The sequence below is a fragment of the Scyliorhinus canicula genome, chromosome 13 (assembly GCF_902713615.1).
Source record: "Scyliorhinus canicula chromosome 13, sScyCan1.1, whole genome shotgun sequence".
NCBI lineage: Eukaryota > Metazoa > Chordata > Chondrichthyes > Carcharhiniformes > Scyliorhinidae > Scyliorhinus > Scyliorhinus canicula.
The window spans coordinates 14,954,842-14,981,719 of record NC_052158.1 but is presented as its reverse complement, the minus strand read 5'-3'; the positions used below and the strand labels follow the sequence as shown (position 1 = coordinate 14,981,719).

The window sequence follows — 26,878 nt, the reverse complement described above, 5'->3', positions numbered from 1 at the left end:
CCCACAGTGCTCTGCCCCTTTAAATCAGACACACAGAGCCCTGCCCCTTTAACTCAGACACAGAGCCCTGCCCCTTTAACTCAGACACACGTGCCCTGCCCTTTTAATGAAAAATGAAATGAAAATCGCTTATTGTCACGAGTAGGCTTCAATGAAGTTACTGTAAAAAGCCCCTAGTCGCCACATTCCGGCGTCTGTCCGGGGAGACCCTGCCCCTTTAACTCAGACACACAGTGCCCTGCCCCTTTAACTCAGACACACAGAGCCCTGCCCCTTTAACTCAGACACACAGAGCCCTGCCCCTTTAACTCAGACACACAGTGCCCTGCCCCTTTAACTCAGACACACAGAGCTCTGCCCCTTTAACTCAGACACAGAGCCCTGCCCCTTTAACTCAGACACACAGAGCTCTGCCCCTTTAACTCAGACACAGAGCTCTGCCCCTTTAACTCAGACACAGAGCCCTGCCCCTTTAACTCAGACACACAGAGCCCTGCCCCTTTAACTCAGACACACAGAGCCCTTCCCCTTTAACTCAGACACACAGAGCTCTGCCCCTTTAACTCAGACACAGAGCCCTGCCCCTTTAACTCAGACACACAGTGCCCTGCCCCTTTAACTCAGACACACAGAGCCCTGCCCCTTTAACTCAGACACACAGTGCCCTGCCCCTTTAGCTCAGACACACAGAGCCCTGCCCCTTTAACTCAGACACAAAGAGCTCTGCCCCTTTAACTCAGACACACAGTGCCCTGCCCCTTTAACTCAGACACAAAGAGCTCTGCCCCTTTAACTCAGACACACAGTGCCCTTCCCCTTTAGCTCAGACACACAGAGCCCTGCCCCTTTAACTCAGACACACAGTGCCCTTCCCCTTTAGCTCAGACACACAGAGCCCTGCCCCTTTAACTCAGACACACAGTGCCCTTCCCCTTTAGCTCAGACACACAGAGCCCTGCCCCTTTAACTCAGACACAAAGAGCTCTGCCCCTTTAACTCAGACACACAGTGCCCTGCCCCTTTAACTCAGACACAAAGAGCTCTGCCCCTTTAACTCAGACACACAGTGCCCTGCCCCTTTAACTCAGACACAAAGAGCTCTGCCCCTTTAACTCAGACACACAGTGCCCTGCCCCTTTAACTCAGACACACAGAGCCCTGCCCCTTTAACTCAGACACACAGAGCCCTGCCCCTTTAACTCAGACACACAGAGCCCTGCCCCTTTAACTCAGACACACAGAGCCCTGCCCCTTTAACTCAGACACACAGAGCCCTGCCCCTTTAAATTACGAAACTTCCTACTCTTCATCTGAAAGTGAAAGTTAAGTTTAACTAAAGTTGGGGATAATGGTGGACGCGGGAGCTGCTGCTGGTGAATGGGCCCTAGAGCAGGAGCTGGAGAAGATGGAGCAGGAGTCCACTTGCTCCATCTGCCTGGCTTTCTACCGGGAGCCGGTGTCGGTGGAGTGCGGCCACGTCTTCTGCCGCGCCTGCATCCTCCAGCACTGGCAGAGGGAGCCGGGCGGCACCGCCGCTTGCCCGCTGTGCGGCGGCGGCCAGCTCGCCAGCCGGACGCCGCTCAGGGACAACCCCTTCGCTGCCAGCCTGGTGGCCAGCGTGCGCAGGCTGGTGCAGGAGGTCCGCCGGCCGGCAGAGGGGCAAGGGGGCGGGCCGCTGCTGCCCTGGTGCCCCGAGCACGACGAGAGGCTGAAGCTCTTCTGCCAGGACGACCAGCGAGCCATCTGCCTGATCTGTGCCATGTCCATCGCCCACCAGCACCACACCATCAGACCCATCAAGGAGGCTGCTGAGCTCTACAGGGTAATGGGGAGTGCGAGGGGAGGTTGGATGGGTTGTGTGTGGGCAAGGGCCAGCGTTTATTGCCCATCCCTAACTGCCCCTTGAACAGAGTGGTTTAATTGCCCGCATCATTTCAGAGGGGCCTAACGCTCAGTAATTGGCAGCACAAGTGGATAGCACAGTGGCTTCACAACGCCAGGGTCCCAGGTTCGATTCCCCGCTGGGTCACTGTCTGCGTGGAGTCGGCATGTCCTCCCCGTGTGTGCATGGGTTTCCCCCGGGTGCTCCGGTTTCCTCCCACAGTCCAAAGACGTGCGGGTTAGGTGGATTGGCCATGATTAAATTGCCCTTAGTGACCAAAAACGTTAGAAGGGGTTAATGGGTTACGGGGATAGGGTGGAAGTGAGGGCTTAAGTGGGTCGGTGCAGACTTGATGGGCCGAATGGCCTCCTTCTGCACTATGTTCGAAATACCGACCCAAAACCACATCCCCTCTGTACCTCGCTTACCCCCTTCGAGACACTCTTTAAAACCTTCCCTTGGTCATATACCTGACATCTCCTTGAGTGACTCGGTGTATTTTGTTGATAGCTCTACTGTAGCCCGCCTCGGGGTATTTTCCAATGCTAAAGGCACTATGTAAGACTATAAGACATAGGAACATAATATAAGACATAGGAACATAAGGCCATTCGGCCCTTTGAGTCTGCTCTGTCATTCAGTGAGACCATGATTTTTTTTTAAATTTAGAGTACCCAATTATTTTTTTCCCAATTACAGGGCAATTTAGCATGGCCAATCCACCTAACCTGTGGCCAATCCACCTGACCTGCACATCTTTGGATTGTGGGGGTGAAACCCACGCAGACACGGGGATACTCCACACGGACAGTGACCCAGGGCCGGGATTTGAACCCGGGTCCTTAGTGCCGCAGTCCCAGCACTAACCACTGTGCCACATGACGCCCCCAGTGAGAATCAGTACAGTGCAGGAGGGGGGCCATTCGGCCTATCGAGTCTGCACCAGATGTCTGAAAGAGAACTCTACCTAGGCACACAAGCCACCCTATCCCTACAACCCTACCTAACCTGCACATCCCTGGACTAAAGGCAATTGTATCATGGCCAATCCCGCTAACAAGCACATCTTTGGACTGTGGGAGGAATCCGGAGGAAACCCACGCAGACACGGGGGGGATGTGCAAATTCCTCACAGACAGTTACCCGAGACAGGAAGGAAACACGGGTCCCTGGTGCTGTGAGGCAGCAGTGTTAAACCACTGTGCCACTGTGCAGCCCCTCACTATCTCCTGCTGCCACTTACTTTAATATCCCAGGACGCAGCCCTTTGAAATTTAACCTTGCAGGATAAGATGGACAACTGCTTTTATGCTCTGCCCCATATCGAGGTCAGTGTTGAGTGAAACCAGGAAAGGTCTGAAACCGACATTGCCTCTCTTCAAACTGTCAGTGGCCCACTTTGCAGAAGAAATTAAACTGGCCCTAAGCTCCTTCTCGCCCAATCGCTACATTGATAAAAAATTAATAAATCCATAGATGTATGGATCAGGTGGATTGGCCATGATCAATCCGTGAGGCTATGGGACCGGGGGGAGGAGGGGGGGGGGTGTACCGGGCATGGGTGGGGTGCTTTTTCGGAGGTTTGGGGCAGATTCAATGGGCTGAATGGTCTCCTTCTGCACTGTGGGAATTCTATGATTCAATTATTCTTTTGCCACTCACCTAACATCGGCGCCCTCTGGAGTTGAAACGTCCCCCTCAACCTTCTGCTCGGTAGAGAATAACCCCAGCCCATCCACGCAGCTGAGGTGTCTCACCCCCGGGACCGTTCTCGCGAACATTTTTCGGCACCTTCACCAGTCCCCTTGTTGGGTGAAACTAGATCTGTTCACTCTGTTTCCAGGAAAAGCTACAGGGAGCTTTGGATTCTCGACGGAAACGACTGAAAGAATTGGGGAACGCGACAGATGAAGACACGGAGACTCTGCAGAGGCTGAAGGTGAGGTATTTGAAGGTCGGGCCGAATGGCCTCCTCCTGCACTGTGAGGGTTCTGTGTTGCGATATCATCAGAAGAGGTAAACTGCCCTAAAACCGGTAACATGAATTTTAGTCGCGAATCAACTCAAACTCACCATCTGCGTTATTTTTGATTATTTGTTCCTGGGGTGTGGGCGTCCCCGGCAAGGCCCAGCATTGTATTGCCCATCCCTTATTGCCCTTGAGAAGGTGGGGGGGGGGGGGGGGGGGGTGAGCTGCCTTCTTGAACCGCTGCAGTCCCTGTGGTGCGGGCTACCGGCGAATGAGCCGCTTTCAAGAAACATGGGGCTGGGGGTCCGGGCGCCCAATTGTTTAAAATTGGCTAACTCAGCCACTGCTGACCAAGAGTGCCTGCTGGAACTGTGATCAGTGGCCTGCTGCTGAATCCTATCGCCCCCCCCCCCTCCCCGACTCAGAGCCCAGACTTCCTGTTTGCGCCCCCCCCCCCCCCCCCAACACACACACACACACACACACACACACACACACATACCCGGGGGCTCTGAAAGGACAATTCCCCCCCCCCCCCCCCACTCCCCCAAGACACACTGGGCAAGCAGCGGTCTCCACTGGCTGGCCCCCACCCGATGGTTGACTGAGCAGACCGGCCCGCTCTATACCTGGGACCGTTAGGCCTGGCCTGCTTCCAATGGAAGAATTGGCAACCCCAACAGCAACTGAAGTGTCCACCTGCAAACCCCCCCCCAATCCCCAAACCAACTCCGCACAACAGCTCTCGTAAACCCCTACCCCCTCCAAAGTTTTAACCCTGGGGCCATATCTGAAACATTAAAATGGACTCTCACAGGGGGTGGGAGAAAAGGTTTGGGAAACGCCGCCTTACTGCGGCTGATTGTCATCCTTTGTTCCTGCAAAGCACCATGGGACATATATGACATCAGAGGTGCTATCTAAATGCAAACACTTGTCGTTAACAGAAACGAACGAGCAGCCTGCGGGCCAGAATTGATGCTGGATTCGATGGAATGCAGCAGTTTCTCAGCAATGAGAAACTCGCGCTGATAACAAGACTGGAAGAGAAAGAAAAGGCCATAACTCAGGAAGTGGAAGAAAACATGAAAAAACTGTCTGACAAAAGCACGTCAGTTAACCAGGAGATAATCGATATACAGCAGAGACAGTCCGTGAAAGAGGCAGATTTATTGCTGCAGGTACAAACATTCCTACCTGATAATGCGATTTCTTTGGTAAATCAAACAAGGGAGGGATTTTGCGACCATATCCCTTCTGGTCAGCACGGTAGCACAGTGGTTAGCACTTCTGCCTCACAGCGCCAGGGACCGGGGTTCGATTCCAACCTTGGGTGACTACGCGGAGTTTGCACGTTCTCCCCGTGTCTGCGTGGGTTTCCTCTGGGTGCTCCGGTTTCCTGCCACAGTCCAAAGATGGATTGATGGATTGGCCATGATAAAATTTACCCTTTGGTGTCCAGAGGTTCCGGTTAGATGGGGTTACAGCGATAGGGTAGGGGTGTGGGCCTAGGTAGGATGTTCTTTCAAAGGGTTGGTGCAGATTTGATGGGTAAGATGGCCTCCTTCTGCACTGTAGGAGTTCTATTGTCTGTACTGTGCCTGAGTTCGGATAGTTAGTCGTGTTTAATACAGAATGTGAGTATTGCTGAAGACATTTATTTGTCAAAGTTTTTCACCCTGCTGTACAAATTGTTTGATATTCTTGAGGATTGTCCTGATGAGTTCAAGGTGAAAAGCTTTGACAGAAAAATGTCTTCTCTCTCTCTCTCTCTCTCTCTCCCTCTCTCTCTCATAGCCAGACCATCAGGGAAGAAAGTAAAATGCTTGTTCACAACAATTATTCACAGAATAGATTAGAATCATAGAATGGTTACAGCATAGAGGAAGGCCCTTCTGCCCGTCGCATCCGTGCTGGCTTACCGCAATTGGGGAAATTTGAACTAACCCGCCCATTGGGAGAACTGACAGGCTCTGGGGCAGTTAACTCCGGTTTCTTCCCCAGCCCCTGAGCTTTCCTATTCGGTGAAGTTAGCATTGGACAGGTCATCAAGCCGGTCCTCCAATCCATCTTGCAGGATTCCTGTTCAGAGAGTTAACTTCAAATTAGCCCCCCCCCCCCCCCCCCCCCCCCCCCCGACCCCCACATCCCCATACCTATTCCAGCTGCTTCAGTGTGAAAGGTGAGCCATGTTTTTATTATAGAATTGGTCGTGGTTCTTCCAAAGGTAATGGAGAGTAAAAACTGGGAAGGTCTGCAAAAACTATACAGGGCACGAGTTAGTGAACGGTTTTGGTCCCCTTCATTAAGATTCATAGATTCATAGAATTTACAGTGCAGAAGGAGGCCATTCGGCCCATCGAGTCTGCACCGGCTCTTGGAAAGAGCACCCTAACTAAGCCCACACCTCCACCCTATCCCCATAACCTAGTAACCCCACCCCACACTAAGGGCAATTTTGGACACTAAGGGCAATTTATCATGGCCAATCCACCTAACCCGCACACCTTTGGACTGTGGGAGGAAACCAGAGGAAACCCACGCACACACGGGGAGGATGTGCAGACTCCACACAGACAGTGACCCACACCGGAATCGAACCTTGGACCCTGGAGCTGTGAAGCAATTGTGCTATCCACAATGCTACCAAAGGGGAAATTAAGGAAATTTTTTGTTACGGACGCCTGGTCAGACCTCAAAAATGGCTAAGATACTGGACCAGAACGGCAATGATTTTTTAAAATTTCGTAAGACCATGCGGAAAGATCGATTTGTTCCAGTGATTGCATAAGAAATAGGGCTTGGTCATTTTCACAAACAAAACTTTACTAAAACAAAAAAAAAAGCAATCTTTAAACTTTTAAACTTCAAATCTAACAAGAACAGCCTACATGTATCTCTTAACCCTAACACACAATTTTCCATTAAACAACACATAAAATGGACATACAGCTCTCAACTCCACTTAGACATACAGGCAACAATGATACTTGCATTTTCAGAATATATTCCTGTTGTCAGGATAGCTCCTTCAGACCCTTTTTGGTAATCCGGTCTCTGCGGCAGCTTTTCATGTAGCTCTCCATGTAGCTTTCCAAAACCTTCAGCTTCACCCCTGTTCGAACAGGATTCTTTTATCTCTCTGACCTCTGTTATGGGCCAGAGTTTAGAGAACCCCAAAGTGTATCGTGGAGATTACCTGACCCACAATGTTTAATAGACTGTGGTATGGGGAGCACATGGCCCACTCTACAGGTTTGGTATAGCATAAATCGAAAAGTATTTTTTTAAGCAAAACCATGTTTATTCTATGAACTCAAGTTAACCTTCTTAAAACATACAGTGAGCATCTTGGCAACCATCAATTCAAATACAACTCCCAAAGAATACAACACTAAGTAATCTTTACTTTCCTTTAAACATCCATAAGACATCAAAAATAACCTTTTAACAGAAGCACATCAGGTTTGAATTCACGACTGAGAACAGTTATCACTCTGAATTCACCAAATGATCAAGAGATAGTCTTTACGTGGCAGAGAGAACAGCAGTACACCAGCTTTGTCTGGCTTCATCTCCAACACTAAAACAAAACCAAAAAAAAAGACACACTCAAGCTTTTCTCAAAGTGAAACTAAAAAGCAGAGCCAGAGCTCAGCTCCACCCACATTCTGACATCACTGCAGTAACATGGGCAGACAAACATTTCTTAAAGTGACATTCTCATGGCAGCTCTGACCAGCCCCTCAAACAATGGTTCTGTCCTGGGGTGACTGGCTTTTGATTGCCCATTCGCGTTTAAACAAAGGAACAGGGCCATGCCATGAATATGCACTTATCCTACAATTTACGGACAAAAGGGGCCATCAGACTTTGTAATGGGTTAATGGCTGATCGGATTAGAGTCGCCCGGAGGACAATGGATCTTGAGTGAATCACCCCGGCTGAACAAGGGTATCCTTACTACTCCCACCAATGAGCCAAAGTCAGAATTGGACAATGTAATTCAGGCCAGGTGTGGGCAGCACGGTAGCGTTGTGGTTAGCACAATTGCTTCACAGCTCCAGGGTCCCAGGTTCGATTCCCGGCTTGGGTCACTGTCTGTGCGCAGTCTGCACATTCTCCCCGTGTCTGCGTGGGTTTCCTCCGGATGCTCCGGTTTCCTCCCACAGTCCAAAGATGTGCAGGTTAGGTGGATTGGCCATGCCAAATTGCCCTGAGTGTCCAAAATTGCCCTTAGTGTTGGGTGGGGTTACTGGGTTATGGGGATAGGGTGGAGTTGTTGACCTTGGGTAGGGTGCTCTTTCTAAGAGCCGGTGCAGACTCGATGGGCCGAATGGCCTCCTTCTGCACTGTAAATTCTATGATATATACCTCTGACTCCGTTTTACCCTCAGTCTGTTAACCCCTAAATCGTCCACTACATCTTCGATCCCATTTCCGGAACCAATTTCCTAACATCTCCTTATCGGAACAATATACTGGCATTGTAGGTAGTCCAGAGAAGGTTCATTTGGTTGATCCCGGGTGTGAAGGGATTTTCTTACGAGGAGAGGTTGAGAAGGTTGGGCCTGTACTCATCGGAGTTGAGGAGAATGAGAGGTTACCTTATTGAGACAGAATAGCATTGTCAGGGAGCTTGGTATAATAGATGCTGAGAGGTTGTTTCCCTTGTGGAAGAGTCTAGGACAAGAGGGCATAATCTCAGAGTAAGGGGTCACCCATTTAAGAGAGATGAATAGAAATTTCTTCTCTTGAGGGTAGTGAACCTATGGAACTCTATACCGCAGAGAACTATAGAGGCTGGATTGTCAAGTATGTTCAAGGCTAGGGCAGTACGGTGGTTAGCATTGCTGCCTCACGGCGCCGAGGTCCCAGGTTCGATCCCGGGTCAGTGTCCATGTGGAGTTTGCACATTCTCCCCGTGTTTGCGTGGGTTTCGCCCCCACAACCCATAAATGGGCAGGTTAGGTGGATTGGCCACGCTGAATTTCCCCTTAATTGGAAAAAATGAATTGGGTACACTAAATTTATTTTTTAACAGTATGTTCAAGGCTGATATACAGATTTTTAATCAGCAAGTGAGTCCAGGTCTGGGGATAAGGCAGGAAAGAGGAGCTGAGGATCATCAGATCAGCCAAGATCTCATTGAATGATAGAGTAGACCCGATGGGCCGAATGACCTACGTCTGCTCCTACGTCTTGTGATCTTGATCCGTATACTCCCCCCCCCCCCCCCCCCCCTCCCCCGATGGGAATGAGAAGTGGGGTGTGTAATGGCTGGGTGCTGATGTTAATGGTGAAGCTCATGGGAATATTGCAGAGTGCTGTTGGATTCAGTTCCTGAGGATGCTGTTGATCAGAACCCAACGTTCATGCCCGTTTGGTCAATACTCGGAAGCTTTTGTTCAAAGAAACAAAGGGGGAAATAATCTTCCTCAAATATATATATTTTTCTCAGCTCAAAGCTTAAATGTTAAAACTTTGTAAGATTAACTCTTGGTTCTCTTGCTTGTGTTTCAGAATGTCACTCCCATTGTTGAAGGGTAAGTAACAGAATTTTCTATAAAAACATACAAATGACGATGACCCTTTATTGACGAACCATTATATATCATTAATATGTCACTTTTTTGAGAGGAGTAAACCTCACTTACCTTTCACTCCTCGCATTGCCTAATCACTAGCCTACATACGAAGATGGACACAGAGGAGGCCATTCTTCCCCTTGGGCTTGCCCCTCCATTCAGTTAGATCTCCACCTCAACTTTATTTACCGCCAACCCTCCCGCCATCCAATTTAGCTCCCCCTACCTGACAAAACCCAATCGATCCGAGGCTCAATGATTTCACTTGACGCCCGGAATCTACAGTGTCATGTGAGAGCAGTCCAAAGATGTGCGGGTTAGGTGGATTGGCCATGCTAAATTGCCCGTAGTGTCCTAATAAAAGTAAGGTTAAGGGGGGGGCGTTGTTGGGTTATGGGTATAGGGTGGATACATGGGTTTGAGTAGGGTGATCATGGCTCGGCACAACATTGAGGGCCGAAGGGCCTGTTCTGTGCTGTACTGTTCTATGTTCTATGTTCTAGTACCTTTAAGAAATGGGTGTTTATAAATGGGTGCGTATATAAATATCTGTAGTGAGAGTACCTTTAAGAAATGAGTGTTTACTACTGTAGTGATATCAGTGTGGGTGGAGCTGGGCTGTCTGTCAGCGTTTTACTTTCGTTTTAGGCTGTTTGCTGCAGGGTGTGTTTTAGTTTCGTTTTCAGTGTTGGAGCTGAAGCCAGACAGAGCAGGTATACTTGATCTCTCTGCCATGAATAGACTATCTCTTGATCATTTGGTGCATTCAGGATTATAAATGTTCTCAGTAGTGAATGTAAACCTAATGTGCTTCTGTTAAAAGGTGTTTCTTTTGTCTTCTGGATGTTGTTTGGGAAGTTATTAAGGATTACTTAGTGTTGTATTCTTTGGGGGTTGTATCTGAATTGATGGTTGCTGAAATGTTCACTGTATGTTTTAAAAAGGTTAACTTGAGAATAAACATTGTTTTAATTTAAAAGTAATGTAAAGTTCTGTTTGCACCATACCTGTAGAGTGGGCCGTGTGCTCCCATACCACAATCTATTAAAAGTCATGGGTCAGGTGAACTCCATGATACACTTTGGGGTTCTCTAAACCCTGGCCCATAACAACAGCTACTGAGCCACTCAACCAATATAGAATTTACAGTGCAGAAGGAGGCCATTCGGCCCATCGAGTCTGCACCGGCTCTTGGAAAGAGCACCCTACCCAAGGTTAACACTTCCACCCTATCCCCATAACCCAGTAACCCCAACCAACACTAAGGGCAATTTTGGACACTAAGGGCAATTTAGCATGGCCAATCCACCTAACCTGCACATCTTTGGAATGTGGGAGGAAACCGGAGCACCCGGAGGAAACCCACGCACACACGGGGAGGATGTGCAGACTCCGCACAGATAGTGACCCAAGCCGGAATCGAACCTGGGATCCTGGAGCTGTGAAGCAATTGTGCTATCCACAATGCTACCGTGCTGCCTAAATATCGTAGTGAGTCACTGAAACCGTCTACTTCATTATGAATGTGCTGTAGAAATATGGACTCATATTCCAGATTTATGAATTTAATTTAAATTTCACCAGCTGCTGTGGTGGGATTTGAACACACATTCCCAGAGCAATAGGCCAAGCTTCTGGACTACTTAATCCGGTGGCAGTGCAGCGCCACCATCTCCCCACTGAGGTAATGCGACCTTTACTTTGCTCCCCTTCAAGGAGTTCTCGGCTGCACCATATATTTTCACAGTAACTTCATTGCAGTGTTAATGCAAGTCTCCTTGTGACACTAATAAAGATTATTAGATCACCCCCTGATCCTGCACACCATTTTCAACAAAACCCAATATAAACTCCTAAATAAAAAATAATTGCTCTTAAAGCACAGTGTGGCTGGAGTTAATCATTTATTAATTATTTGAACTAAATGCTTGTTGTTGTGAAGTGTAAATACCCAACATTGTTTGAACAGATCAGACGGTGAATCTGGAGATGTGAGCAGCGTTCCTGTTCATCTGACTTTGGAAGAATTCAATGGCCCTCTGCAGTATATTGTTTGGAAGCGGATGCTGATGGTTCTCAATCCAGGTATTGTCACCTTACTCTGAACCTCTAATCAGAAGGAGAGACTTGCCTGTACGCAGGGCCTGTCACCGTCTACATATATCACAGAGCCTAGTTACGGCCAATTCAATCCTTTCCTGAGGAGTAGTCCCTATTATGATGGAGCAAGTGCAGCAGCCAATCACCGCTCGTCAAATGGTGGTGGGTGAGCCAGTCAACTTGCACTCAGCACTTTCCTCTTATCCGCCCAGGTCCGGGAAAACTAATATTGGGAGGGGCACAAAATCAGCCCAATGATTGGATACCCCTCACCTTGTGAATCTTCTCCAGCCAGTAACGCCAAATTCTGATGGATAGAAAACTAATACGAACTGACTAAATAAAGAGCATATCAGGTGGCTAGGGACAATGCTCTGAGTGACGCTGTTAGTGAGGTAATCCCACCTTGCAGTTACAGAGTCATTGAAGTCTACAGCACAGTGAGGCCCTTTAGCCAATCGCGTCTGCACCGGTCAAAAATAACCATCGAACCATTCTGATCTCTTTCTTCAACACTTGGCCTTTAGCCTTGCATGCCTTGGGATTGCAAGTGCATATGTAAATACTTCTTCAATATTATGAGAGTCTTTGTCTCCAAAAATGTTTTAAACAGAGCGCTCCAGACTCCCATCACCCTCTGGGTGAAAATGTGTTCCTCTCATCCACTCTAAACCGCCTGCCTCTCACCTGAAATCTATGCCCCATGTCATTGAGCCCTCCACCATGGGGAAACATTTCTTCCTCTCTACTCTATCAATGACCCTCATAATTTTATACATCTCAATCATGCCCCCCCTCAATCTCCTCTGCTCCAAGGATAATAATCCAAGTCTATTCAATCTCTCTTCAGAGCTAAAATTCCACAGCCCAGGCAACATCCTGCTCAATCTCCTCTTTCCAGTGGATTCCACAATTCCACACACTACTCTAGCTATGGCCGAAACAACATTTTATACAGTTCCAGCAAAATCTCTCTGCTCTTAAACTCTACACCTTGGCTAATAAATGCAGGTATATCATATGACTTCGAAACCATTGTATCTAATTGCCCTGCCACCTTCAGGAATCGGTGTAATCACAGAGTGCTGTTAGAGGGTAATCCCACAGTGCTGTTAGAGGGTAATCCCACAGTGCTGTTAGAGGGTAATCCCACAGTGCTGTTAGAGGGTAATCCCACAGTGCTGTTAGAGGGTAATCCCACAGTGCTGTTAGAGGGTAATCCCACAGTGCTGTTAGAGGGTAATCCCACAGTGCTGTTAGAGGGTAATCCCACAGTGCTGTTAAAGGGTAATCCCACAGTGCTGTTAGAGGGTAATCCCACAGTGCTGTTAGAGGGTAATCCCACAGTGCTGTTAGGGGGTAATCCCACAGTGCTGTTAGAGGGTAATCCCACAGTGCTGTTAGAGGGTAATCCCACAGTGCTGTTAAAGGGTAATCCCACAGTGCTGTTAGAGGGTAATCCCACAGTGCTGTTAGAGGGTAATCCCACAGTGCTGTTAGAGGGTAATCCCACAGTGCTGTTAGAGGGTAATCCCACAGTGCTGTTAGAGGGTAATCCCACAGTGCTGTTTGGGGGTAATCCCACAGTGCTGTTAGGGGGTAATCCCACAGTGCTGTTAGAGGGTAATCCCACAGTGCTGTTAGAGGGTAATCCCACAGCGCTGTTAGAGGGTAACCCCACAGTGCTGTTAGTGAGATAATCCCACAGTGCTGTTAGTGAGATAATCCCACAGTGCTGTTAGAGGGTAATCCCACAGTGCTGTTAGAGGGTAATCCCACAGTGCTGTTAGAGGGTAATCCCACAGTGCTGTTAGAGGGTAATCCCACAGTGCTGTTAGAGGGTAATCCCACAGTGCTGTTAGAGGGTAATCCCACAGTGCTGGTAGAGGGTAATCCCACATTGCTGTTAGAGGGTAATCCCACATTGCTGTTAGAGGGTAATCCCACATTGCTGTTAGAGGGTAATCCCACATTGCTGTTAGAGGGTAATCCCACAGTGCTGTTAGAGGGTAATCCCACAGTGCTGTTAGAGGGTAATCCCACAGTGCTGTTAGAGGGTAATCCCACAGTGCTGTTAGAGGGTAATCCCACAGTGCTGTTAGAGGGTAATCCCACAGTGCTGTTAGAGGGTAATCCCACAGTGCTGTTAGAGGGTAATCCCACAGTGCTGTTAGAGGGGAATCCCACAGTGCTGTTAGAGGGGGTAATCCCACAGTGTTGTTTGAGGGTAATCCCACAGTGCTGTTAGAGGGTAATCCCACAGTGCAGTTAGAGGGTAATCCCACAGTGCTGTTAGAGGGTAATCCCACAGTGCTGGTAGAGGGGTAATCCCACAGTGCTGTTGGAGGGTAATCCCACAGCGCTGTTAGGGGGGCTAATCCCACAGTGCTGTCGGGGTTAATCCCATAGTGCCGTGGGAGGGAGGGGTTTGTCCCATAGTGCCATGAGGGGACAGGTTTAATCGGACAGTGACGTCGGGGGAGTGGTGGGGGTTAATGCCAGGGTGCCATTGGGGAGGGGTAACCCCAGAGTGCCGTCAGGGAGGGAGGGGGGTAATCCCAGAGTGCCGTCAGGGAGGGAGGGGGGTAATCCCAGAGTGCCGTCAGGGAGGGAGGGGGGTAATCCCAGAGTACCGTCAGGGAGGGGGGGGGGTAGGGAGGGAGGGGGGTAATCCCAGAGTACCGTCAGGGCGGGAGGGGGGTAATCCCAGAGTGCCGTCAGGGAGGGAGGGGGGTAATCCCAGAGTGCCGTCAGGGAGGGATGGGGGTAATCCCGAATGCCATCAGGGAGGGAGGGGGGTAATCCCAGAGTACCGTCAGGGAGGGAGGGGGGTAGGGAGGGAGGGGGGTAATCCCAGAGTACCGTCAGGGAGGGAGGGGGGTAATCCCAGAGTACCGTCAGGGAGGGAGGGGGGTAGGGAGGGAGGGGGGTAATCCCAGAGTACCGTCAGGGAGGGAGGGGGGTAATCCCAGAGTGCCGTCAGGGAGGGAGGGGGGTAATCCCAGAGTGCCGTCAGGGAGGGATGGGGGTAATCCCGAATGCCGTCAGGGAGGGAGGGGGTAATCCCAGAGTACCGTTAGGTGGGGGGTTAATCCCAGAGTGCAGTTTGGGGGGGAGCGTAATCTCAGAGTGGCGGCGGTGGGGGGAGATCTCACCGTGCTTGCCGGAGGGGTGGAGGGTGTAAAATACCACGAGTTCCCTGATTTTAACCTGCTGATGATGAGGGAACGCTGATACATGTCCAGTTCAGTGATAGTGTTCCCATGCTGCCCTTGTCTTTCTAATTGGTGGATGTTGTGAGTTTGGGAGGTGCTGTCGAAACTCTTATCAATTAAATGGTTCATCTTTGAGTCTTATTATGTTTCAGTTCCAGCTGCTATCACCCTCGATTCACAAACAGAATGCAGAAGTCTCAAGCTGCTTGGCCTTGACAACCAAATCAAATGTCAATTTGGGACATTTGCTTTTCAACGGGGTCAATTTGCGTGCCAGCCAAGCACCTTGGACTCTGAGGGATTCACATCAGGAAGACACTTCTGGGAAGTTGAACTGGGGAATAAAGCAACCTGGTGCTTGGGCGTGGCTAGTCAGTCCATTCCTCGGAAGGAGAACTGTAAGTGGGAACCTGCTACTGGGTTTTGGACCATTGTGGGTCAAGTGTTGAGTAGCCAATATAAAGCTATGACTACACCTCCTACACCACTGACGCTGACAGAGGGATTAAAGAAGGTTGGGATTTACCTGGACTATGAGCAAGGTCAGGTGTCATTTTACAATGCTGAGGACATGTCTCACCTGTACACATTCACTGACACATTCACCGGGAAACTCTATCCTTTGGTCACCGAGAAACACTATCCTTTGTTAAACACTAAAAATACGGATGAATCTAAAATATGGGTCCAGGAATGAGGTTTAAAAATTTTTTAAAAATAAATTTAGAATACCCAATTCATTTTTCCAATTAAGGGGCAATTTAGTGTGGCCAATCCACCTAGCCTGCACATCTTTGGGTTGCGTGGACGAAACCCACGCAGACACGGGGAGAATGTGCAAACTCCACACAGACAGTGACCGGATCGAACCTGGGAACTCGGCGCCGTGTTGCATCTGTGCTAACCACTGCGCCACCGTGCTGCCCTGAGTCAGATCTTGAGTGCTGCAGCAAAAAGACATTTTTGTCAAAGCTTTTCGTCTTGCACTCATCAGGACAATTAAATGTCTTGGTGATTGTTTGGCAAGTGTACTCTGATTGGTAGAGACAATGGCATGAAGAAGGCACCAGTTAATGGTGACTGACAGTTAACTGTCAGGCACTGTTTGAAATTCAAAGCAGGCAGTTAGTCTGATTGGTCAAGGCATTGCGTTGAGGAATGAACCAGCGAATGGCTATCACTTGTAAAGCAGTGAATGCCTATTACGGGTGCAAACATGCTCTTTCTGTCTGCAAATTCTGTGTATTAATATATGTTGCTTCCAGTACACGCCAATGCGCCACAGTGTGAGCTTGACTGACTATCTTAAATTAGTTGTCAGTGTAACCTTTGGTGGACCAAGAGGATCATTTAGCAAATGTTGCCCAATCATGGATGCTGGGCACTTTGCGTTTTGCAAGCACAGGGTGGTTGGGTATGGTCTATACCTTGCTATAAAATTGGCCTGATTGGCAATCTCTTTTTTTTTTTACAAAAGGGCCCGAGCCATTTGCTCACCATGCAAGCTTGATGTTGAAACAGGGTGCATCAAAGCCATCCTGCGAGACATTGGCTACTCTGATCAGACCATTGCTCGCTGTTCATTATACAAACCCAAGGCTTCTACCTTCGGCCCTGAAAAGCACCCAGTCTATTTCCAGTTACCCTGGAAGGGCACGATATTGCAAACATTTGAGCAACAGGTGAAGCTGGCTATTTCAGCCACTATTACGCAGTAGCAGCACAAATGGTATTCACCACGAACAGGATGCTACAATCAAAATGAGTAATGTGGTATATGAATTTCAGTGCTGGTGTGATGCCAGGTATGTAGGGCGCACAAAGACTGACGGATCATATCAAACAGCTATCTCAGCTGCTTTGTGCAAGGGGCAAGGTATAGCCTGTACCCAACCAGCCCGGCCTTTCAAAACTCAAGGCATAGTGTCAAAAACAGAGGTAGTTTTGAGTAATCTATATTTGTATTGGGGCTTGTTAGAAATAAAGTATAGCAACCAGAGGCCACCCTAGGCTAGAGTGAACGTCTGAGTTTGGTTTTCAAGCTGGATGCAGGAGAAGCTGGACAGGAGCTGCAAAAAGCAGACTTCCCAAAAGAACAAAGGGTAGTTCATAAATCAGGGAGTTGGGACAAAAAGAATGTCCCTGGAAGACAGTTAGGTAAACGGAACAAAGAACGTGGATCCTATTGGATGAAGGTGAAGTAAAAAGCAGAGAAAGGGCTCCCGAGTTAAAAGGACAACTGTAAGACCCAGATTTAAAGTGATAAACCCAAAGTTTGGTGACATCCTAATACAGCTTATGAAGCAGAAGAGTTCTGGTGGTGTGGCTAAATATCTGAGACATTGTGTGGAACCTTGAATGCATGTGACAATCCAAAGCAGAGGAATACTGAAAGGAGAGATTGAAATCCTGGAAGTGGATCCTTGATAAAGGCATCTGAGAGAAATCTTTATTTGTTTGTTCTTTTTCCCTCGAGAGCGGAATTTGGATATACGCACGTGGAATCGGAGTTCCAGTGAGGCCAGCTGACTCACAGTATAATAAGTATCTGGGGGGAATTTGATGCAAAATCTACAGAAGTTGTATTGGGTGGCATGTGCCACTTGGTTTCAGAGTAGGGTGTGTCTGACCACAGTTGGATTGTTGGTTTACAAGGACCGTGTACTTACTGAGAACATTATAGAATATATATTTTGTAACTCGCGTTATCCTTAATTTGTCCATTTGTGAATTTGTAGGTAGGACGAGACAACTTTTTCATGTTTGATAGATGTTTTATTCTTTTGTTAAAGTTAAATGGCAGTCCTGTGAATGTCCATCCATGTCTCTAGGCAAAAAAAATAAAAGTTGGGCAGCTTGGTGGCGCAATGGTTAGCACTGCTGCCTCACGGCACCGAGGCCTCAGGTTCGATCCCGGCTCTGGGTCACTGTCTGTGTGGAGTTTTCACATTCTCCCTGGGTCTGCATGGGTTTTGCCTGCTTAAACCAAAAGATGCACAGGGTAGATGTATTGGCCACGCTAAATTGTCCCTTAATTGCACATTCTGCCCGTGTTTGTGTGGGTTTCGCCCCTGTAACCCAAAATATGCGCAAGGTAGGTGGATTGGCCACTCTGAATGTCCCTTAATTGGAAAAAATTAATTGGATACTCTAAATTTATAAAACAAAAGCAAGGATCTATTGCGCCGTGACCTGACTGTTCAGCAGTAACATCAATTATAACAGTATCTAAATTTGATGAGATTTCGTGATTGTACAGAATTTGCTAAATAATCCTCAGTGTGCTAAGAATTACGCTGACAACCAATTTGGGATTGTCAGTTGGGCTCACAATGGTGCATTTACATGTGCAGAAAGTTCCACATATTGATGCACAGGGCCTGATCTATGCAGACAGAAAGAACATGTACACACATTGCGCCTGTTGCAGCTAAACAAAATAAATGAGAGCCATTCGCTGACTCATTCCTCAGGCCAATGCATGGAGCTGCCTGGTTTAAATTCCAAACAAAGCTTGGCAGTTAACTGTCATTCACCAACAGTTGGTATTCTTGCAATCGTCCTGATGAGTGCAAGAGTAAAAGCTTTGACAAAATGTTTTTTATATTAGTAAAACATTAAATTTAGCTCTCACCGAGTTCTCAAAGACACAGATTTTTATTATAAATGCTGTCCCAAATATTGCAATGTACACGAGTGGCCAAGTCTGGACTAAAATTGCATGTCAGGACTGGAGGGACATCCCTGGGCACCCACACATGCTGTAATTGCCTGGGACATTTAAACTTTTGATGGGTTTATTTTTGCTGCCACGGACAATACGCAGATGTCTCCAGCCCTGAGCTCAGAGTTGAGGACTTGGGCCAAATCCTGGGATTTATCTGGATATTTACCATGGAAATGTTTGACCGTCTAATACCAGATATAATTCAGAAGATTACTCCACGTAATTGAACTGAGCAACACAATCTGCCCAACCCAACTATCTCCCTCAACTACGCCTGATCTGACTCACTGACCCACTCATTCGCTCACTCACACTCGCTGACTCCCCCCCCCCTCCCCCCCAGGTGCTCACCCATCCACTCGCAGCCCCACCCGCTCTCCAACCCACACACTCACCTGTCCACTCAATCATTTACCCCAATCGCGCGCTCTCCCCACCCTCTCGTCCTCCCACCCATTTACTCTCCCACCCTCTCTCACTCTCCCATCTGCTCACTCACATGTCCCATTGAGAGAATTGCAACCTTTCAAATCTCACCTGAATACAGCAGCGACTGACGTTAAAAACGGGGGGGGGAATGTTCTTTTTTCGTTGGTCATCTGCCCTCACTGGTTGTACCCTGGAGCGGCTGTGTGGGCCCAGCTCCCATTTGAAAATACACAATAGAGGGCGGCACGTGGCGCAGTGGTTAGCACTGGGACTACAGCGCTGAGGACCCGGGTTCGAATCCAGGCCCTGAGTCACTATCCGTGTGGAGTTTGCACATTCTCGCCGTGTCTGCGTGGGTCTCACCCCCACAACCCAAAGATGTGCAGGGTAGGTGGATTGGCCACACTAAATTGCCCCTTAATTGGAAAAAAAAATAATTGGGTACACTAGATTTAGTCAAAGAAAATACACAATAGAGTCAGACAGTTACAATCGGCCCTGTATTGTCTCTGAGGAATATCATGATCCTTGTGTTCAGATCATGGGAAGTGCTTTCAGAGTCAGAATCCTAATAAAAGAAAGACTTGTTTCCATCTAACTCAGAACATCCCGAAGCTTTTTACAATTGGTGAAGTACTTTATTGAAGTGTAGCCGCCAATATGATGTTGTAAATGTGCCGGTTAATTTGCTTACAGCAAGCTGCCGACAAACAGCAGCAATGTGATCTTGATCAGATGACCTGTCTTTTTTTAAACATGGGCCGGATTGCTCCGGATGTTGTGATTCTCTGTTCCTGCTGGCAGCACACTGTGGGTTCCATTGGCGACGTGGGATGGCTTCATTGGGAAATCCCATTGATGTGCAACGGGACCGGCAAATCCCACCCCATGATGTTGGTTGGGAACTAAACATTGACCAGGGCAGCAGGAAGAACTGTCCCGATAGGTAAAATGACATAGAGTCACAGTCAGACCTCATTAGTATCTGAAATGGCCACTGACTGACTCTGCTCGCTATGATTTACAGAGTAGGGCACCTATGGCGTTCTCTCTAGGATTCGCATAGTGCAACATGGGGAGGGAGAGGAAGGAGCAGGAGAATATGACGTGGAGGGAGAATGTGAGGAGGAAGAGGGTGAAAATGGGGGGGATGACAATCATTGCATCAAGCAACTCATCAGAATAATATTCCTCTGCATGTTTTAAACTGTATTCATTGATTATGCTCAAATAAATGGAATGTTTATGGGAGAACGTTCTCATGGTGATGTTTCATTTTTAAAATTCATTCTGGGGAGGTGAACATCGTGGGAAAAGTATTTGTTGTCCATCCCTTAGTGCCCTTGAGGAACTGATGGTGTGAACCATGTGTGTTTCTGATTGGGGTTGCTGTGCGATTAACCTCACACTTGATGGGCGGAGCTTTCTGACCCCGCCGACCCCCAGAATTGGCTGGTCCCAGCAAAGGTCGGCGGGCTTTTTTGCATGGCCTTCCTGTCACGATGGGATGGGATAATCCCGGCCAATGTTCTTATGAATTATCCCTTTGTTTCTGATTCGGCGGGTTCTAGTACCCTGGCAACAGCACCAATGTGTATTTTGTATGAGGCCTTGAGCTTAATAAGACATACCAAGATCCTTCACAGGAGCATTATTATAGAACAAAAGCTGACATTGAGCTATGTAAAGCGATGTTAGAGCGGGTGGTCAAAAGCTTTAAGGAGCATCTTAAATGTACAGAGGCAGAGGGGTGTAGGGAGGGAATTCCAAAGCTTGGGGCCGAGGCTTCTGAAGCCACGGCCGCCAATGGCAGTGCACTGCACCAATCCCATAAGGCGAGGTGTCGCATGTCAAGTGTAGGGGCCTGGCAGTGTCGTAATGTGTAAGAACGTCGGAGGAGACCAACGCCTGCTTCGTTGATTAAAAAGCAGAGTCTTGCTCTGAGCCCAATTTCCAGGACCTGTCCTTCTGCAGCAACCAACAGAGGGGGACAGGGCCGAGGCCATATTCGGCAGGAAACGTCCATAATAATTAACTAGGCCCAAAAATGAGCGGTGCTCTGTCACGTCCGTCAGCATCGGAGCCTGATTAACAGCTTGCACCTTGTCCACCATCAGGCAGAGGCCATCGGTCGACCCAATACCCCAAATAAACAACGTCCCATGTTTGAAACATACAATTATCCCTACGGAAGCAGACTCCATACTCGGAAAGGCATCGGAACACCGCATCCAAATTCTGAAGGTATTCGGCTTCCGTTGAGCCTGATGTAGCTCGAGCTGCATGTAGGCGTTACCATGTCCAATTTGGTAATGGTGGAACCTTCCGCCACCATGGCATAGATGTCCTCCATAGGCGGGAGTGGGTAACGATCTAGACAAGATGCCATATTGACGGTGAGCTTATAATCGCCACACAAGTGAACAGACTATTCTGGTTTCATGACCGGTACCACCGGCGCCACTCCTTCAGCGAACTGAACCGATCGAATGATTCCAAGGTCCTCCAAACACCTCAATGTATCCTCAACCTTTCCCACAACGCATAGGGGACTGGCCGCGCTCTGAAAAAATGAGGTTCGGACCAAAAAAGGTTAGGGAACGTCCGCAACACAGCCTGCGGATCCCTGGACTCCACCTGGACAATCCACGGTCAGTCAAGGTGAAGCTGGTGTCGCCAAGTGCAGCTGAGCAGACAGGGTCTGTCCCCCTGCACCACAAGGAGGGAGAGGTAAAGAGATAGGTGCCTGTAGGTTACAGGGCTGAGAGTGGAGCCTTCGATTGGCAGCTGCTCCACAGTATAGGTGGCCAGGCGGGTAGATTCGGTCGAAAACCTTGCGCAGGTCAACAGGTACTTCAGCACCAGTGTCCCAATTCCATGTGGAGGAGGTGGCCATTGACGTTCACAGGGACAAGGATAGGAGCCACTCGGGGAGTGGTCAGGCAGTTCACCTGCATTTCCGAGTCTGTGTCAGCCTCTTCAGGGTCACCAACAGGGTGGGCGTGTGCCCAGGAGTGACGGCTGGCACGACCCATGTGGGCAGAGCGGTGTCTATCATGGGGCATCGCAGCGGGCATTTGTGGTGGTCACACTTGGCACAGGGGGCGCCATCAGTTCAGTTGGAGTCCAGCGAGGGTGTGCGATGGTGCTTCAAATCAGGAGGCCGCCATTCTACAGTCTCGAGATGGTCTGCCCGTGGAGGGGGGGGGGGGGGGGGGGGGGGGGGCATGGGGGTGGCTGTATATAATTATAAGCAACCAAAAATTAGTTAAATTCAGAACATTCTTTTCATCACAGCAACCCTTGCAGGCACAAGTGTGGATTATTCACTGTCACAACACCCAGATTTCAAGTGTGGATTTTAAAAAAATATACATTTCGAGTACCCAATTATTTTTTCCAATTAAGGGGCAATTTAGTGTGGCCAATCCACCTACCCTGCACATCTTTGGGTTGGGGGGGTGAAATCCACGCAAACACGGGGAGAATGTGCAAACTCCACATGGACAGTGACCCAGAGCCGGGATCGAACCTGGGACCTCAGTGGCGTGAGGCAGCAGTGCTAACCACTGTGCCCACCCTTCAAGCTTGGATTAACTGAGTTTCAACCTGTTTTTTGTTCAGCCAGACATCCGAGCATTTAAAAGATGCTTCCTTCAGTTGCGATAACTCTCATGTTTTTCCGCTTCTTAACTGAACTGGAACTTAACTCCCCCCGCTCTTCATCCCTTACCCGTGATTGTAATTGGAACATCTCCCTGGCACCTTCACTTGTTCCTCACTCTGGGGCAGTTCCCCAGTTTCCGCCTGTCCCCTTCCTTGTCCTTCTCTCTGGGAAGCGTCTGAGACTCTACCTGCCCCCTTCCGTTTTCCCGTTCTGTAGGAAAACTGCGTAGGATCACTCTCTGCTCCTCACTTGACTGTGGATAAAAAACTGACAACAAAAATGACTCTTCTGCCTAATCCTTGGGCCGCTGTGTAACCTGTCATCAAACTCCGAGGAGATCCAACCGTTCTCGCCAGGCTGAAACCTGGGTGCCAGAACTTTTTTTTTTTTTTTTTTTTTTTTTTTTTTTTTTTAAACTTTTTTATTGGAATTTTTTGCAGAAAATATAACAAAGTATAGCAAAAAGCAGTAATATGCAACTAACAGCCCCATAACACCCACAATTCCCCCCATACCGTAACATCACATGTATCACATTCCCCCACCCCCCCCCAAACAAGAGAACTTAACCATAAATTAAAATTAGATAAATCAAATTTAAATAAAATAAGCTAACATAATCAACGCCCCCCCCCCCCCAACCCACCCACCCCCCCCCCCCCCCGGGTTGCTGCTGCTACTGTCCCAGTACCCTATCGTTGAGCCAGAAAGTCGAGGAAAGGTTGCCACCGTTTAAAGAACCCTTGCACCGATCCTCTCAGGGCGAATTTAACCTTCTCAAGCTTAATAAAGCCCGCCATGTCATTGATCCAGGTCTCCACGCTTGGGGGCCTCGCGTCCTTCCACTGTAGCAAAATCCTTCGCCGGGCTACTAGGGACGCAAAGGCCAGCACACCGGCCTCTTTCGCCTCCTGCACTCCCGGCTCTACCCCAACCCCAAAGATCGCGAGTCCCCATCCTGGCTTGACCCTGGATCCCACCACCCTTGACACCGTCCTCGCCACCCCCTTCCAGAACTCCTCCAATGCCGGGCATGCCCAGAACATATGGGCATGGTTCGCTGGACTCCCCGAGCACCTGGCACACCTATCTTCACCCCCAAAGAACCTATTCATCCTCGTCCCAGTCATGTGGGCCCTATGCAGCACCTTGAATTGGATGAGGCTAAGCCGCGCACACGAGGAGGAAGAATTTACCCTCTCCAGGGCATCAGCCCATGTCCCGTCTTCGATCTGTTCCCCCAGTTCCCCCTCCCACTTCGTTTTCAGCTCCTCTACTGACGCCTCTTCCTTCTCCTGCATAAGCTTGTAGATATCGGATATCTTCCCCTCCCCGACCCAGACCCCCGAGAGCACCCTGTCACTCACCCCCTTCGCGGGGAGCACAGGGAATCCCTCCACCTGCCGTCTAGCAAATGCCTTTACCTGCAGATATCTAAACATGTTTCCCGGCGGGAGCCCAAATTTCTCTTCCAACTCCCCCAGGCTCGCAAACCTTCCGTCGATAAACAGGTCCTTCAGCTGTCTAATGCCCGCTCTATACCATCCCCGAAATCCCCCATCCATGTTCCCCGGGACGAACCTATGGTTCCCCCTTAACGGAGCCTCCATCGAGCCCCCCACTTCTCCCCTATGTCGCCTCCACTGCCCCCAAATCTTGAGGGTAGCCGCCACCACCGGACTCGTGGTATACCTCGTGGGAGGGAGCGGCCACGGCGCCGTTACCAGGGCCCCCAGGCTTGTATCCCCACAGGACGCTCTCTCCATCCGTTTCCATGCTGCCCCCTCCCCCTCCATCACCCACTTACGCACCATCGACACGTTGGCCGCCCAGTAATACCCCGAGAGGTTGGGCAACGCCAGCCCCCCCCCATCCCTACTCCGCTCCAAGAAGTGGGTGCCAGAACTTTAACGTGCAGGGCAGCAGGGTGACACAAGTGGTTAGCACAGTTGCCTCACGTCGCCGAGGTCCCAGGTTCGAACCCAGCTCTGGGTCACTGTCCCTGTGGCATTTATGATGAACCATCAATCGAGCGCGAGACGAGTTAATGTACAAAAGTTAGGCTTTAATAAGCTAGAAGTTAGCCCTGCGGTCGACTACAGTAAATGGATGACCGCCGGGCGTTCTGGGTATTTATACCTCGTTCTGGAGGCGGGGTTAACTCAACCTCTCGACCAATCGGAGAGTTGTCACATGACTGGTCTCAACCAATCGGTCGAGAGGCACATGACCGACCAGGGCCAATGGTAAGCCAGTGTTCTGCACCAATGGCAGACAGCTATGCAAATCATACCACCACAGTTTGCACATTAGAACATAGAACATACAGTGCAGAAGGAAGCCATTTGGCCCATCGAGTCTGCACCGACCCACTGCCCGCATAAACAGTGACCCAGCAGGGAATCAAACCTGGGACCCTGGCGCTAATCACTTGTGCTACCGTGCTGCCCGCACAACACAAAAGATGTGCAGGATAGGTGGATTGGCCACGCTAAATTGCCCCTTAATTGGAAAAAATGAATTGGATACTTTAAATTTTAAAAAAGAATTTCAACGTGCTGCAGCCTGAACTGTGCCATCGTTCACAGTGACACACGGATGAAAGGCTTTCACGACACAAGTACTTCCACAATATCGATTTCTTTGTCCATATGTATATAACCAATTCAATTTGCAGATTACCATTAAACTTCTCCAGCTGTCACTGAAGGTTTTGAACAAATGCTCCCACCAGATTACTGGCGTTTCTGAATTAATTTTTAAAAATTTAATTTTAATTTATTTTTTCCAATTAAGGAGCAGTTTAGCATGGCCAATCCTCCTAACCTTTGGGTTATGGTGATGAGACGCAGACACGGGGAGAATGTGCAAACTCTACCCAGATAGTGACCCAGGGCTGGGATCGAACCCGGGTCCTCGGCGCCGTGAGTCGTTTCTGAATAAAGAGCCAAGTGACAGTAACATTATGACACCAACATCCCTATCGTGGGATAATCTGAATGAGATCAACTTGGAGCCAAACACAAACTGCAATTCAGGCTATACATCTATTGCTTAGATTCTTTGTGCACTAATCTCTGGATACATCTGTAACATTACCAATATACTAACACACATATTCGAAGCAGGAGCAGGGTCATTCATCCCCTCAAGCCTGCTTGACCATTCCATAATGTTATGATTGATCTGTTTGTGGTTCAGCTCCACATTCTGCATGCACACAATAAAATTTGACTACCTTATAAATCAATAATATATCTCCCTCTACCTTAAAAAAATATGCTTGATGCTGCCTCCTCCACTTTCTGAGAGTACTGAGGTTGGGTAGTGCTGAGGGACAGGCTCTTATTTTGATATAGAGGTGGCACCAGAAGACTAGGGACATGCAAATATCGTGCCATAGTCAATAAATAGTGTAAGGATAAACACAGACCAACAATAGATAACATCAGAATCAATGCAGATGGAAAATCTGCCCTTGAATAGGGGCACTAGACAGGGCTGACCACTTCCTCCACTCTTGTTCGCCCTGGCGATAGAGCCACTCCCTATAGCGTTGAGGTCCTCGAGTCAATGAAGGTATTAATTGAGATGGGGTGGAGCATCGGGTGTCTCTCTATGCGAACAACCTACTTCTGTAAATTACAGACCCAACTCCCTCCATTGACACAAGAACAGAAGAATTAGAAGCAGGAGTAGGCCACCAGGCCCTTCCAGCGTGCCCACCATTCAATACCATCATGGCTGATCTATGTCAAGAACAAAGAATAAAGAAAATTACAGCACAGGAACAGGCCCTTCGGCCCTCCCAGCCTGCGCCAATCCACATCCTTTATCTAAACCTGTCACCTATTTTCCAAGGACCTACTTCCCTCTGTTCCCCGCCCGTTCATATATCTGCCTAGATGCATCTTAAATGATGCTATCGTGTCCGCCTCTACCACCTCCACTGGCAAACGTTCCAAGCACCCACCACCCTCTGCGTAAAAAACTTTCCACGCACATCTCCCTTAAACTTTCCCCCTCTCACCTTGAAATCGTGACCCCTTGTAATTGACTCCCCCATTCTTGGAAAAAGCTTGTTGCTATCCATCCTGTCCGGGGATGGGACGTTTCGGCGTGGCCGATTCGGCGTGGCTGATTCGGCGTGGCCAATTCGGCGTGGCTGATTCGGCGTGGCTGATTCGGCGTGGCCAATTCGGCGTGGCCCTTTCGACGGAGGAATTTTTCGGCGGCGGGACAGGCTTCAGAAAGACAGGTTAATGCAATGAGCAGACATTTAGTATCGGTCTGGGTGAAAA

General features: G+C 48.9%; 1 protein-coding gene across 2 annotated transcripts; it reads left to right on the top strand.

Annotated features, from left to right (window-relative positions):
• Positions 1-1,313: 1,313 nt before the first annotated feature.
• Positions 1,314-25,967, top strand: LOC119975974 (E3 ubiquitin-protein ligase TRIM39-like). 2 transcript variants are annotated; one of them, XM_038815975.1, is made up of 6 exons: positions 1,314-1,822; positions 3,726-3,821; positions 4,799-5,032; positions 9,375-9,397; positions 11,409-11,524; positions 25,374-25,967. In XM_038815975.1, the coding sequence occupies exons 1-6, from the start codon at positions 1,349-1,351 to the stop codon at positions 25,382-25,384; spliced, it is 954 nt and encodes a 317-aa protein (XP_038671903.1). In that variant the 5' UTR covers positions 1,314-1,348; the 3' UTR covers positions 25,385-25,967. The 2 variants fall into 2 exon arrangements, with proteins under 2 accessions (XP_038671903.1, XP_038671902.1); XM_038815974.1 differs by lacking the exon at positions 25,374-25,967 and adding an exon at positions 14,907-15,528.
• The last annotated feature ends 911 nt before the right edge of the window (positions 25,968-26,878 follow it).

Bases quoted from the DNA above. Each gene is read 5' to 3' on its own strand.
- LOC119975974 (XM_038815974.1), top strand. From the start codon at position 1,349: ATGGTGGACGCGGGAGCTGCTGCTGGTGAATGGGCCCTAGAGCAGGAG. The intron at 9,398-11,408 runs GTAAGTAACAGA...TTGTTTGAACAG, and splicing joins GTCACTCCCATTGTTGAAGG to ATCAGACGGTGAATCTGGAG. The intron at 11,525-14,906 runs GTATTGTCACCT...ATTATGTTTCAG, and splicing joins GCTGATGGTTCTCAATCCAG to TTCCAGCTGCTATCACCCTC.